Source organism: Calidris pugnax, unplaced genomic scaffold (genome assembly GCF_001431845.1).
Source record: "Calidris pugnax isolate Ruff unplaced genomic scaffold, ASM143184v1 scaffold82, whole genome shotgun sequence".
In the NCBI taxonomy this organism is placed as follows: Eukaryota; Metazoa; Chordata; class Aves; order Charadriiformes; family Scolopacidae; genus Calidris; species Calidris pugnax.
In genome coordinates, this window is record NW_015090833.1 from 124167 (window position 1) to 139479 (window position 15313).

The 15313-nt window shown below is 48.6% G+C and overlaps 1 protein-coding gene across 4 annotated transcripts in view; it reads right to left on the minus strand.

The window, feature by feature from the left end:
* VWA1 (von Willebrand factor A domain containing 1) overlaps positions 1-11415 on the minus strand; it is a 30749-nt gene extending 19334 nt beyond the window's left edge. The window contains exons 1-2 of one of the 4 annotated variants that reach the window (XM_014941518.1): positions 11298-11415; positions 102-222 (exon numbers count right to left, since the gene is read on the minus strand). In XM_014941518.1, the coding sequence (XP_014797004.1) occupies positions 102-222; positions 11298-11312 (136 nt within the window). In that variant the 5' untranslated portion in view covers positions 11313-11415. Of the gene's footprint in view, positions 1-101; positions 223-902; positions 922-11297 lie in introns of those variants that run through there. The other 3 variants (XM_014941516.1, XM_014941515.1, XM_014941519.1) reach the window with 3 other exon arrangements.
* Between the last annotated feature and the right edge of the window lie 3898 nt (positions 11416-15313).

Consider the following 15313-nt stretch of genomic DNA (forward strand, 5'->3'; position numbering starts at 1 on the left):
AGCTTTTATTCTGAAAAGGTTTTAAGAGAAGCTTTAAGGACCAGGAGATATTAAATAGGGGAAAAGCAGAAAGGGAACACCTTGCCTTTCCAGGCACTCACCTCTCTCAGGTGTGTCCTGTCCCACAGCGAACTGCAGCCACAGACCAAGAGAAAGCACTGTCTTGGCCAACATAGCAAAGTCTGGTCCCGGGCAAACTACCTTAAATCCAAAAGCTGGTCTCTGTGAAGGCAGAGGAGAGGCTTAAGATCAGTCATATTACGTGCAAGGATCCACCAGATCCCAGGGTGTCACTTCTAACGCTGCTCATGCCTTGAGATCCAACCGCTTCTTTATGTGTTTTGCTGGGCTGTGGTGTAAGCTCTGGCTCCTGTAGGCAATTTTCCTTCCACACCGCCCCCCCCCTTTTTTTTTTTACTCCTTTTAAAGTCATAAATCCATCTTGACAGGAATAGCTGGAGGAGAGGCACAAACAGCACCCCTGCCGCTGCTCCTCTCCCGAGTTAAGCTTGCCCCGGGAGCGTGGATTCAATTGCAGTCTGCGTGCAGCTGGGCTGGTTTGAAAAAAAAAAAATATATCCCTATAGATAAAACTTTGGCCCTGCAAGACACTGGCAACAGTCCAGCTACCAGGAGAAGAAAAGGGGAAAAAAAAATAAAAATAAAAGCTCGGAGAAATCCAAAGCGGCTCTGCTCTGGAATGAACTAGAAGAAGGAAAAACACGTATGTAGAGGAAAGAAAAAGTAGAAAGGCTGGGGAGCTTGCCCTGCCCTGGGAATATTGGCTAATCTTCTGGGAGGAGGCAGGCTGAGCATTCCTCCAGGTCCTAGCGCTACCCAGTGTGTCCCTGCCCCGGGGCCAAACCCGGGGGGACCAACCAAGGCCACCCCTCGCTCCGTACCCGGGAGAAGAGCTGGTGCAGAAGTCACTGAGAAAGGCAGAGCCAGCTGGAAGCAGCCACTGCCGAGGTGGGAAAGGACAAGGGAAAAGGGAAAAGGGCAATATCCTTGGGTGCAAGTACCCTGTTACATGCCCACTGCAAGGTTATCTCCTTGCAGTGTGGTGTTAAATACGTTCTCAAGCCTGTGACTTCTGAGTCAAAGGGGACTCACACGCCTGAAGATAAATCTGTGACACATCTCTGACTGGATGGTGGGGCAGAAGAGTGGGCAGAGAGGACAAACCAAAGACCCCACTGGCACACAGCCTCTCTGCTTCCCCTCCGTGCAAGAGACTTTTGCCAGAACAAAAATTGGACCAAACTGAGTTTCCCTCCTCATGGTACCTGCTTTTTGGCTTCTCCTCATCACGGGGAGGTGACAACAGTCCCTTTCCCTTTTTTCACTTCAGGTTTTACCATGTGCTCCTTCTGGACAGATCCAAGCTGTTACTGGTAGAGAAAAGCTGGAAAGTTACACCCAATTATGAAGAGACCAATCCATCATCACCTCCCTTAACATGGGGAGTGCCCAACAAGACAGGCTAAAAAGTAGCAGAGGGGGAATGCTGAGAATCCTGTGGGATTTCTGGTGAGCAATACTTCCCCCAACTTGATTTTCTCCCTCCTGGGAACTGTAAAAAAGGGGACCAGAAATTAGGAGCCAAGGAGCTGCGCAGGGTGGAAAAGAAGTTGTATCCAAACTCATCAACAAAACGGAAAGTCAGAACAGACCCGAGAAATCAGATGTGTTTGAGAAGCCATGGATTCAGTCAGCCAGTAAAACTTCCAGGGCACTGGCTGATGTTTCTCTTCCCAGTTTGGTACCAGCTGCACCACGAAGGAGCTTTGCACTATTAGGTAGCACGATACCTCAGTCCCATGTGACATCACCCCATGGGAGTGACAGCCTCACCCAGAGATTCACAGAGGCTGGAATAAGCATTATCCCAGGTACTCAGGTGAATTAGATACCCCTGCTCTCATACAGAGAGCACATCATTGGGAGATCCCCTCAAAGATGGCATCTGGATCCTGCTGCAGTAGCTATGGTGACCAAATACTGTTGCTACCTGCTTTCCCTGATGCATGGATCATGGTTTCTTAGTGTTACAGCCCACTGAAGGAAGGCTGGATGTTAGCTGCTGAGTTACACCTGACCATAGGCACAGTGGGCTCCATCGTTGCCTCTTGAAATCAAGAACAGGCTATTTCCTCTGAAATTGCTGTGGTTTGGCCTTGCCCTTATCAGAGTTGTGCTCCTTGAACAGCACTCAAGATGAAGTGCAGGTACTTTAGCAGTGAAGCTGTCAGTTCTGCAGGCTCATTTGGCAAGCAAGCTCCCAGGGAAAAAAATGACACAGCAAAGCAAATCACAGCATGGTCTGATCCACCAGCCTGAGTAACTTCATCCATTCGTATCACACAGGTTCACCTTCAGTCCAGCTGCTGATGCATTGGCCATGGTGGCAGCCAAGAAGGCAAAAGGCTCTCCAAACCACCCTTGAGCAGAGCACTCCTTCAGCCACATCCCTGTTCTCTGCTGGTGAATGTGTCCTTCTTGCTGCTCTCACATGGGTTGTGTCCTGGACCTGGGACATGGAAGGGATGGGCTGGGGGAAGCAAGAGTTGCCCCATCTGCTTCTCACCAACTAGCATAGACTTCCATCTACTCCTGGCCTGTTCTTCTGCCCCATTGCCCAATGACCTGCAAAGACAGTGGGCTAGAAACCCTATGTGTCTAGATCCCAGGGTTCACAGATACGTGTTAAGAGCCCCTTGGCTAGGGCTGGTGGGTATACAGAGATTATTCCCCTCCATTACTCACTTCCTAAGGAAGCCTTTCCACGGAAGGGTTGCTCATCTTAGAATAATTCCCTTTTTTGTCAGTTTATCGATGCAAGTGCCATTCAGTCTCACACCCCACAGAGATTTGAGCCTTTATCTCCCAGCAATTCCTGCTGGGAGAGGTGAAAGCAGGAAAAAGCCACCCTGGAAAAATAATTATATCTTACACAATTTTGTTTTATTTTTACACTTTACTGTAATTGACAGATCTTGTTTCCAGGAAGACTGGCGCATGCCCATTCTTTCCCAGTTGCATCCTGCACTCCAAAGCCAACAGAATCACCCCAGATCTGCTCCTGTTTAAACTCCATCAGAATCTGGCTGCGGATCTCGGCGTAGGCTCAGCTCCCTCTCACCACTGAGCTCGTGTTCTCCGGCTGACACGGACTCTAATTCACTCAGGATGTTCATCTTCCTTACCACGCCAAGTTACAGAACAGCTCAGGAACAATTAACAGTTGTAGAAATGAAAATAAATAAATAATAGTAAAAAAAAATATCAAAAATCCAACAAACCACCACCAACCAGTCTACTGTATTTTGATTGGGATATTGCTGAGACTCCAGTGTGTACACACAGCCATTGTGCAGCACAGACCCCTCCGAGGTCTGCAGGAGAAGGTTTCGTGGTGTGCTGCAGCTGCCCTGACATTCTGGGGATGTAAACAATGCACGATTTCTGAAGAGATGCAATATCCTCTCCGAGACAAATTACCACAGCTGGAACAAACAGGCTTTTCGGGAACACAGCCCTTATTTTTTTTCAGCTCTACATAAAAGTTTTTGTTTGGAGGGGCTATCTATATATGGCAATTTGGAAATTCCCCATTTGGAAAGGAAGCAGAGCAGCTCTGCAGCACTGGAAGGACGACGCGGGGTAAAAGCTCCCCCATGGACTCCAGGCAAGGCTCGTGCAGCCCAGCATGGGTGGTTTGGGGCTGGAAGGCAAGATCTCCACCAGCTCCTGCCGAGACATCAGCTCGAGTCCCACACAGAGGATGTGGAGAGCAAATCACCAACACCAAATCACCAACACCATTCTCAGCGACTCCAGATGTTCCTCCAAACACTGACCGCTCATGGCTCCTGACTGCCCAACCCTGTCACACTTAACTTGTAAACAGCTACAGGCTGGAGGGCATGAACTTGAACTCCACTGAACTCCAGAAATGCCACTCGGTCTTACAGCAGAGGGGATCAGGCCGTGCGTTGTCAGTTCTCAGTTAACAGTGTGTCATGCAGTCTCCAGCCTCAAGTCAGCTCTTATTTTTGTTTGACTTGGAAGATGACCTACAGAAATAGATGTGTTTACTCCCTGGGTTCACCAGCTTTATTTTTCTCAAAAGTTGCCCTATGACTGGGAATGACTCCGCAGTGAGGTAAGGTCTAACTTATGGATGCTTTGGGATGAGAGGTCATCTTAAAGAGGCACCAAGCGCAAAAAACACAGCCACCCCTGGGCTGAAATGCAGTAGCTTTTCAACTACTTGCAGTATTATACTAAAGTTTAGGATGTATGAAAAATAAAATTGCAGGACAGATCTTCTCTGGAAGATTAACCACCTGAATTTTCATACTGGGAAAGGCTGCTTCCCATCCTAATATTGAAGAACTGGCTGCAGACTTATCAGGACCCTCTTAAAAATAGCCTGGTTTCATCCAGCAACTCGATTTCCCCTCCAGCATGGGGTCACGCCAGGACACAGCAGCCTAGTTTTCTATTTCATATATATTTGAAGCAGCCTATTTCAAAATGAAGGCATTTATGGAAATAACACACAGGTAGACAGAAACATGTGAGATGTTTAACACACAGAGAGGGAGGAGGGTCTCTAAGTTGAGTTGCCTGCTCATGCTAAGGGCTCGGTTCCCTCTGGCTCCCAGGCAGTATATAATTTGCTCCTCGGGTTTTATGAAATCTGGACTATTTGTGCTTGGGTGAGGTCTGAAGGACTCAACTTGACCCAAAGCATCAGCTCTTAGACACCAAAGAGACCTACAGCCTACAGGGTCCTTCTGAGATGGGATGGGATGGACGAACAGCCGCAGTTCCTCTCCAGCTCCACATCCTGAGCATCTCCTGGTGTTTCCACACAAACCTGCCTTGAGAAGTTCCAGACAGCATCAGCACTGGACAAGGAGCAGCGGAAGCTGGACATCTGCCCAGAAAGGAAGAGAACCTGGTCCTTCTGATAGGCCAGAAGACAGCCTTCCACACCTTTGAACTTCAGCTTCCCAAAGGAGCTCCTAGAGCAGACCAGCCTCAGAGCTGACACATGCAAACTCCACCACCAGTTGAAGTTATCCCAGCACAGCTTGTGGATCAAAGCTGCAGATACCAGGGCAGCTTCTCCACAAGCCAGCTCCCACCACCAGTCAGTAAAATTGCCCTAGGTCTGAGAAAGTGCACCCTAAATGACTAGACCATTCAAAAACTCAGCCACATCCGATGTAACCCATACGTCAGGGCAAGAGGTCACAAAATTATGCTGTAGGGCACAGAGGAACCGTATTTTAATGATATAGTGCTCCTATTGTCCTCAGGACAACTGGCCCAGAGCTAACAGCAGCTGCTGCTGCTGCTTTCGCATTTGTAAAGGCATTTACAGTCCTTGAAGTTGAAGATCGCAGCGATGGGCTGCTGTGGGGCTTCGCACTGTTGTTTTCCAGCCAGCCATAAAAGGAGACTTGACTGTCGTTAAGAGCTAATACTTATTTTCATGATGAGCTGGAAGGGACGATATTAGGGAAGACAGACCTCTGTGCATAGCAGCACTTTGAGTCAGCCGCGTTTATGGCAGGGCTCTGCAGCCTAGACTTTCTGAGCTGCAGCCAGCCCAGTTTTGTTTACAAGCTCACAAAGCTGCCCAGTGTCCAACCAGCTTCTCGCCTTGCCTTTTTTTTTTTTTTTTTACCTTGCCTCTAGGTTCTGAAGTGTTTTAAATTTGTCGGAACAAATGAGATCATTTGCAGAGTTGCAGGAGCAGGTCAAAGAGCAACCTGATACAGAGGGGGAGAGGGGAAAAAAAAAAAAAAATAAAATCAGCAGGAGGGCTGGATGTCAGCAGCACGAAGAGGAGCTGAAACACTCAAGCCTGGCTGGTCTGTAATAAAATCAGCAGGAGGGCTGGATGCCAGCAGCACAAAGTGGAGCTGAAACACTCAAGCCTGGCTGGTCTGCCACAGTCCAGGCTCACTTATCCATCTGATGGCCCAGAGAGTTCGTTTTCTCCTCAATCCTGCCTGGAAGAGTCGTCAGACACTGGAATAGGCTGCCCAGGGAGGTGGTTGAGTCACCATCCCTGAATATGTTTGAGTCGTTTAGATGTGGTGTTGGGGAATATGGTGTAGGGGAGAACTTTGTAGGGTAGGGTCGATGGTTGGGCACAGAATGGTCACAGAATCTTCACAGTTGGAAGGGACCCTTGAGATCACCGAGTCCAAACCAAAAACCCAGAAACAGACACAAATTAACAATCTCAGGCACTAGAGCATGCCCTGAAGTGCCTGGATCTTAAATACCTCCAGGGATGGCGACTCCACCACCTCCCTGGGCAGGCTGTTCCAGTGCCTGACCACTCTCTCAGCAAAGTAATTCTCCCTAATATCTAATCTAAACCTCCCCTGCCGCAGCTTCAGACCATTCCCTCTGGTTCTGTCATTATTCCCTTGGGAGAAGAGGCCAACCCCCACCTCTCTACACCCTCCTTTCAGGGAGCTGTAGATGGACTCTATGATCCCAAGGGTCTTTTCCAACCTGAACGACTCTATGATTCTAATTCCTGTAATAACTGCTCACAGCCAGGGTAGGCTCCCCCAGGCTGGTATGGAGCGAAGGGGTAAACCAAGAGACACAGCAAAAAAACCCAATCGAAGTGGCTCATTGCTCATTCAGGGTCTTCTGGATTTCTCCTTGTGCCAGGTGGGTCAGAAAGAGCCGATGTCTCTGGCCCAGTCTCTCCCAGTGGCTGTAGGGACTCTGCTTTTGCATCCAGGAGGCTGAGTGAAGAGCTGTTGGGTTGTCACAACGCATCCTGTGCCCTGCTGCCAGAGATGCCCATGGCTGTCCACACACATCAGCTTCCCCGTCAAGGCAGAGCTGGCAGAGAGAGCTCTCTGCTCCCCTCCTTCAGCCCTGCGCTTCCAGCCCTGCCGTGCTCGCCAGGAACCAGAGCAGCTCTGAAAATCTGACCCACTTTAAGCAGCACAAACCAGGTCTGGATGCAGCAGTTAATTTTTAACCAGCAGCTATTCTTTGGAATGGATCTTTTCCTTATTGCTTGACTTTTATCGCTTTTATCGTCTCTATCCTGTTAGGAAAGCCCGGACAATTGGGAAAAGTCAAATTTAAGATAACGTCCTTTGAACCAGGTTTCCTGAGGAGCTTCCAGCTATGAGATAAGCTGCTATTTCCCACTGAACATCAAGTTCTCAGCCTTGAGAGCCCAACCTCTCTCAGTAATTGCATCTCACTCAACATGTCAAGAGAGAGAAGAGGATTTGGAGCAGCCCGTGGGCACACACACACACTCACACGCACACACGAGAGCAGGACACGGCAGAGGAAGCATTCTGCACGCAGGGGAAATTCACAACGTTCAGTCTTCCTGGGCTTATTTGTCTGCAGGGTGTCTAAGGGAGGAGCCAGCAATGAAACAACCACGCCAAAGGACATCAGCTCTCCTGCAGGAGCCTGGGTTGTCATCTATTTTGCTTGTTTCGGCTCCTGGACCCGATTTCTTTGAATCCCAGCAGTAATTGTTAAGACAGTTTTACAGCCTAGTGCCCCATGCAGCTCTGCAGGCTCTGACAGACTGCTGTGTGGGGGTTTTTTTTGAAGGTTTGAGTTAACTCTATCATGACTTATAGCACTGTTCCATCCATCTCTGGCTAACCTTTCAAACAGTAGCAAGTAGGGGTTGCACAAGGAGAGGGAACCAGGGCGGCAAGAAGACAAGCTCATACCCTGGTGCTGCAACACATCCATGGTAGGGAATAGAGTAAACCCACAGCACAGGATAATTCCCTTTCCTATCAGCAAAGTGGCTGCATTTCAGGTTGTGCTCTATTTTTAGAGGCTTGTCTAAATCTTGCTGGGCTCTGCTGGGTTCTTTGCCCAGCGGCTGGGGGGAAGGAGGCAAAGGCATTGCTGAGCCCCCATCAGACCTGCATCCCGTCACAAGGGGAAAGGGAAGCAGAATGTGGCTGTGAGTTCCTATCAGGGGAGACCTCCTGGCCCCCGCTTCAGGCACAGCTGCAGGAGTGCTGGCCAAGCTACACTCTGCACTCACAGCCCGGAATTTGGAAGAGAATGAGGCTGATTTTCCATAAAACTCAATACCCAGGTGACAGTGAGAGCCTCTTGATCGCCTCCTCTGATTGGGGGCTGGGGAGCAGAGGTACCAGTCCTCTTATTTTCACCCCCACACCAGCAGCCTTTGAGCTTAGAAAAGCTTAGTTTCTGAATAAGTGTAGTCTGAAAATTGGGATGGAACAGGTTCACCACGTGTGTGGTGACAGCTGAGGACCGGTCTGGGACTGGGATTTCCAAACCCCTGCTCTAGAGGTCATTTCTCTGGTCCAGGCAGCCAGAAAGGAACTGACCTTCAGCCTCAGGGTTTAGGACTCGCCTGCCTCTGAGGCAGGCTCTGCTGGGGGCTCGCTTTGTGTCCGAAGCTTTTTCACCCCCCTCTCAGTAATAAGGCAAAAAACATCTGAGCAGCAACGAGGCTTCAAGCACAAAAAAGAAAAACAATCACCCTTTTTGTCTGAACCCAGCAAGGCAGCTGGGGAGTGAGTGGGAGGAAAGGGAATGACTCCCTGCGCCGTCGGCAGGGCTCCTCCAGCCCAGCTGACCTTGGCCAGCTCACTCTCTGCTTCTCTAACACTGGGGAAACTTGTGTCCCCCCCATTCTGGTTAGTGTCAGCCTGGGGGTTTTCTCTCCAGCCTCCACACCAGCTTGAGAAGGTCTTGGTTTATGACTGGTCTCACACATGCCCTGACTTTCCTCTTCACAGGGCACAGCTCTGAGTCACATCTGAGTCTCTCCTTCAAGGCACTGATTCTCTATTTTCCACACATTCAGCAAGTTCTAGAGATGTAGGTCTCGTGGATGCAGGCTTTGTTGCCTACAGGAGACAGGATGAGATAATCCACGTGCTGCCCCAGACAGCAAGTGCTGGAGAAAAGCACTGTCTTCCATGGCATTAAAGCCAACACCAGAGGTGGCATCTCACAATAGGGTGCCACCTTCCCCTACCCCGTCACCATCTCCCACAGCCTTTCTGTGTGGGAACCTGACTTTTCTGGCACAAAAGAGCAGAACCAGCCTGGTTTCTGGAGTGGAGGAGGACACTCGCCAGCTCAGGAGGGGAAGCATTGAGAAACACACGTTCCGTCCCCAGAGAAGGCTGCCACCCCCCCACAAACCAACACTCAGGAGCTGGAAAGAGTCTCACATGTCCTTCCCCTCCCTCCCTCAATTACACAGTCAGTTTGAGCCCAGTTATTTTATAATCCCAAGGGTGGAGGAGGGCTGCTGGGCTTTCCAAGGACTGCAGGCTGAAGGTAACCTTGCTGCTGGGAGCCAGGGACCAGGTCCACCATGGGCCACCTGATGTAGGCAGAAACCTCACTATGTCTGATGCCATGTGGCATCTGGGGGGCCTACAGAGGACCATATTATTCAACTTGAACTCATTAAGGGAAAGAGCCACGCTAAAATCTGACAGAAGGGGGCAAACTTGCTGGAATCTAAAAGCCATGAGAGGGAAAGGAGGGGAAAAAGGACTTCCTGCCATCAGCAAGCTGCTGTTCTCAGTGGAAAGAAGGCAGGTGGGACATGGATTCCTAGATTAGAAATCCTGTCGCATAAACAAGCTTGAAGGAAACAGAGGGTTGTGCTGGGAAGTGCTATGGCTGACAGCTCTCCTTCCCTTATGGTATGTCCTGCCAGCCTTATACTCCTCCCACGTCAGACTGGGGAAATAGTTGTAATTCCAGTAGTCCATAAAGAAAGAGGTGACTTGATGCATGCGAAGAAATCAAAACAATTCCCATCTATTTTGGGGACAAGAGACTTTTGTCCTAGAGCTGGGTGCTGCAATGCCTGACCCAAGGATGAAAGAACAATGAGAGAAAAAAAATATTCCCCCACAAATAAGTCATACTATTAGTCAGAAACATCCTCTCTGATTTCCACCCTCCCATGAGGGCACAGGCTCCCTCTGCAGAACTGAAATTGCTTCTCCAGGCAAAAAAGAAGAGATGGATGATGTGAATGCAGGGTCCCATCCATGGCCAGCACAGAGGGATGCACCGTGGGCTTTTCAGAATATTCTCCATAGGCCACCGGTCCTGTGCATAGGTCTACGTGTGCTTAATTTAAGGGCAAGAAGGGATAATTGTCATTGTTCATGAGAAAACAGGTGACTCTGGGAAGCTCGTAAACACTTGTGCACACAATATGTAAACACTTGGACGTTAAGTGTGTTGGGAGAAATAGAACTGGGATTGCAATCCACAGCAGAGAAACACCTCTCCAAACTGGCTGCTCTCAGTTCACAATGCCAGCGATTTATTTACGTTTCTATGGCTTTCTAGTTTAGTTTTTCATATCAGCAGGGTTATCCAGCCCTAGTCACACCTCTTACATCTATAATTAGATCTTACATAGTCAACTTCAACAGCAAATGATCCAAAGCTCTGGCACTAGATAACACTCTCTCCCATGCTCTGAAATCGGGAGGTGGAGAACTAGAAAAATGCTGCAGAAATTTCTCAGTGGATTAGTCAGTAAGTATATTATCAGAGCCACTCTAAATTACCCTGAAATAAGTGTACTTGTCTTTGCAATCTCCCTGGGTGAGCACTGACTCACTCCTTTAGCCTTTTCAAATAAACACACCTTGTTTTCTACCCCATCATCTGCTCAATTTACCTGAGGACCGACACTATCAGCCTCCTTTACAGGGGAGTCCTTACCCACTTCTGTTTCAACAGATGCGTGAAGAAGCATCAAGTAGCACTAAGCAACAGATTTATGCTGCCATCTGGGTCTGCGACTACATTCCTCACCTCCCTGCTAGAGAGGAAAGGGAAAACAATCAAATAAGAAGCTTTGCTCAAGTTGGAAAGGAATTTCAGTCCATTGTGGGGCTTCTAAACAGGTTAACCTTGTGGAAAGCTCCACTGCAGTGGATTCCTAGTGAATGGTCCTAGAAAGGCAATGGGTCACTGGGAATGCTGCTAAACATTCAGATAATGTTGTTCAATGGCTGGACTAGATGGTCTTAAAGGTCCCTTCCAACCTAGACAATTCTATGATTTTATAAACAGTATGTGAGCAACAAAGAAGCAGCAAAACACACACTAAAACAGACCTGCACCTCTATATACATTTATACTCAAATCCTGGTCTCTACTAAAACCAGGAAAAGTTGCAATTCCAGCTATTCCTCCTCTTCCCAGCTGCAGAACTAAACCCAAGCAAGCAGTGAAATCATACATACCCCTTCCACAGCCATTTCCACTCCTAGTTCTTGGGAGATGAGGATAACCCAAGCTGCATTTGTAGAGGTGGACTGTGGGGCAGAGAAAAGGGAGGAGGTAATCACCCCTAGGCACGCTCAGCTGGCAATCCCAGGTGGTGGGACTGGTGGTTGGGTGGGGGAGAGCTTTGCTCAAATGGGGCTGCCCTAATGTTTGGCCCTGCTCGTGTGTCTGTCGTGCAGGGGAAGTCTGGCAGATCCTGTTCGGCAGAGTTCTCCCACCCACGGGGCTTTTTCGGCCCCTGCAGCTTCCTGGCACCTGTCAAGGATGTTGCTGTTCTGGTCTTTTCCCCGTGAAAGGCGCTCAGGAATGAGCTTGAGCTTCTCTTTTCCCATCCTCTGCCCCTTTCCTCATCCCTCTGGCTCTTGAGAGGCCGTTCCAAGTTTGTCAGGAACGAAGAGGGTGCGTGAAACATGATGGAGAGGTGTCACAGAGGGGTAAAGAAGAAAAACAGATGCCGAATGGAACTGTGGAACTGGAAAAAAAAATTTAAAAAAAAGAAAAAAGGGCCCTGTTTTTTGTTTGCAGCCTTCTCCCGAGGCTGTTTGTGCTCATGCTTGTAGCATTATACACCCAGGCCACCGAGACCTCTCCTTGCACAGAATTCGCTGCACATCTCCAAAGCAGTGCAGTTCTGGGAGTTCATCTCTCTTCTCCCCTGGGCCTTCAGAGTGGTCTGTGGCTAGATGTGAGGAGAGACCTTTTGCCCCAGTTTTCACCAGCCTTTGCTAGCTGGGAACCCAGCAAAAATGCAGGTTTTTGCACCTCTCTGTGTTAGGCCTCTGACCCTAACCGGAATCAAACATTTTCCAGGATTTAAAATCAAAAACCTGACACTCAGTTCTAGTGCAGTGATTCCTGGAATGTTTTTTTGTTCATTAATCAGTGATGACAATACTTTCCTGTGTTGCAGTTTTGGAAGGAGCATGAAAGCTGGAGACTGAGCCTGTGTTGTGTATGATGCAGTAAATACCCAAAATCCTCAATAGCAGACATAACGTGTTAAAGAGGACGCCAGCAGGAATTCAAAGACAGGTATGTCCCCTATCCATGGACAGGCACCTGCACACGAGGGGTCTCGAGCCCAAAGAGAAATGTTTTTGTTGCTGGTTGTGAATGATCTAGACAGCGGGAGGAACTCCAACAGTGACCTCATGAGTGTCTGATGCCAGAGAAAGAGCTGGCCAGGCTTTGGAGAGAGGTTTTTTGGGGTTTTTTTTTGTCTCTAGAATGTTCACGGGCTTTTTTTGAACAGCCATATCCAGGAGGATTGACAAGGAGATGGTGCATCTGTTCTGAACAGCTGCTGCCTGGGGGTACAGGCAGTTACAGGTGAGAACAACCTCTCTGGTCTGTGCAAGCCTTGGGAAGGATCGCTTTCCCATATCCTTCTAGTCACTCTTGGGACAAGAAAGGGGACGTGCTGGTCTCTAGGTCTTCCTTCTACCCATTGTTAGTAGAGTCTTTGAGTGAAATGCTTCAGAATATGTCTTTATTGCTCTACAACACAAAGGAGAAGCAGTTTCCTTCTTCTGGAGATGGTGTTCTTCAGTGCATAATCACAGCCACTGAAGTGCCAGCATCCCCCCCAGCATCCTTCCCGATTCACACAGAGGCACGACAACCCACTGCTGCAGCATTTGGCATTTTTTACTGATTGCAAAGCACTCAGCAAGCTGAAAAATAATGATTCCAGACAAGATTGCAGTGTACCGTATCCTGCTAACAACACCAACAGCCTGTAAAGACAGGCAGTTGGGGGCACCAGTACTGTTGCCTTGGGATTTCACCTTTAAGCCCCTAAAATTCAATGCAAATAATCCTTTTTTTTCCCCAAACCCCTATATTGAAAAGCTGGTGGCTATGCTGGGGTGAGGGTTAACTTTCCATCATTGACAAGCGTGACTCAAAGTACCCTTTCTGGTGGAAATGTGGGAATTCTGCTACTACAACTTTTGTACTCCAGGAAATTCCAAACCGTGTTTTTCCAGCTCACAGCTCTGTCCTCAATCATCTTTTTTTTCCCCAAACCCCTATATTGAAAAGCTGGTGGCTATGCTGGGGTGAGGGTTAACTTTCCATCATTGACAAGCGTGACTCAAAGTACCCTTTCTGGTGGAAATGTGGGAATTCTGCTACTACAACTTTTGTACTCCAGGAAATTCCAAACCGTGTTTTTCCAGCTCACAGCTCTGTCCTCAATCATCGCTGTCTTGATGAGACAACCCCAAAGGTGCATCACACCCTTTGGCTGCCCGTCCACACCTTAACTGCAAGAAGGCAAAAGGGTTTTCTCTCTTTTACCCCTGCTCCCTCTATTTATGTAGGAGATGGAGTATTGCACTATTAATAAGCGGTAAATCAGGAGGCTGAATGAACTCCTTGCCCGCAAGCAGAACTAAAACCCTCTCATCATCCACAGAAGCCTGACAGATTGATTTCCTCTCTCTGCTGCTTTTTTTTTTTTTCCGCTCTCTTGATGAGACCACCCCAAAGGGGCATCACACCCTTTGGCTGCCCGTCCACACCTTAACTGCAAGAAGGCAAAAGGGTTTTCTCCCTCTTACCCCTGCTCCCACTATTTATTTCGGAGGTGGAGTAGTGCACTATTACTAAGTTGTGAATCAGGAGGCTAAATGAACTCCTTGCCCGCAAGCAGAACTAAAACCCTCTCATCATCCACAGAAGCCTGACAGATTGATTTCCTCTCTCTGCTGCTTTTTTTTTTTTTCCTCTGGATTTCTAAGTATCTGGAGTCCAGTTGTGACTAGAAAGCAAATGCCAGAATATCACAAATGGAGTGTGTGCCTGGTGCGTTTGGCTCTGATGGAGCCTTCCTGACTAAGCAATAGCAAATTAAACGGCAACTGGGTGTCCGGCAGCAGCGTGAGGCGCAGCTGGTGCCTGCAAGAAAAGTGGCCTTTGTAAAAACATCTGTCCCCAAAAGCTGACACAATTCCACGCTCCCTTCCCGGGGGTCAAGACCTCACGAGGGGAAAGGCAAGTGTGGGAATGGAAAGCCATCTCCAAGGAGGGATGAGAGCAATCCAAAAGCAGTTCGCTGGAAGCTGGTTGGGTCTCTGGCTCCTTCCCACGTGGTGTTGTGGCAAAGTGATAACGCTCGTGCGTGTGGCACCCCATTTCTAGGTAGGGACAGCATCTGTCAAACTGGACAATAAACACTTGTGTAACTCTAGTGTTGTCCTGGGTTGAAAGACACAGGCTAATGCTGGGGAAAATTGCACTTCTAGAAGACTCTAGTGTCTGAATTTGTGAAAATATTGACTTTATAGCCAGCCAGGCTCTGTGGGATTCAAGGTCTTAGTGTTTTTGAGCCTTGCCAGGTGCAGGGACAAGGAGGAGCAAGGCCTGGGCATTTGACCCAGGCTGGCCAACAGGATTATTTCATACCATGAACTGTAGTTCTCTCTCCCTTGATGGCAGTGGTCCAGAGAACTCCTTACCCCGATTCCAGACCCCTGAGTCCTTCCCTTCCTCCCAAAGCCGTTGCACTCACAGTGCCCTACGTTTGTTGTCCACTGCTGGGAGTGCACGGCTTCCTACTGATATAACTGGCTGAGTACATTTACTGTATCTCATATCAGTATCGGGCGTAATCCTGGTTCTTCCGTATTATTGTTAACTATTTAGTTTTAGTCTATTAAATCTATTTATATTTCAACCCTTGTGTTTCCTTGTGTTCCCCAATTCCCCTTTCCGGGTGGGGAGGGGTCATCGGGTGATAGAATAATTGTCTAAACGACAATAGATTGTTATGAGTTTTCTCAAACCATAACAAGTGTCCATGGGAATGGGCTGTGAGCAGTCTGCTCTGGGAGACTGGCCCAGCAGGGCTTTCCAAGATGCACCAAGAAGACCCCCCAGTCTCAGCATCACAACCGGTGCTGCCACCGCCCGTGTCGGCCAGCGGAAGCTGGTGAAGGAGTCAGGAGGACTTTTCAGAAACAAAGCAAAT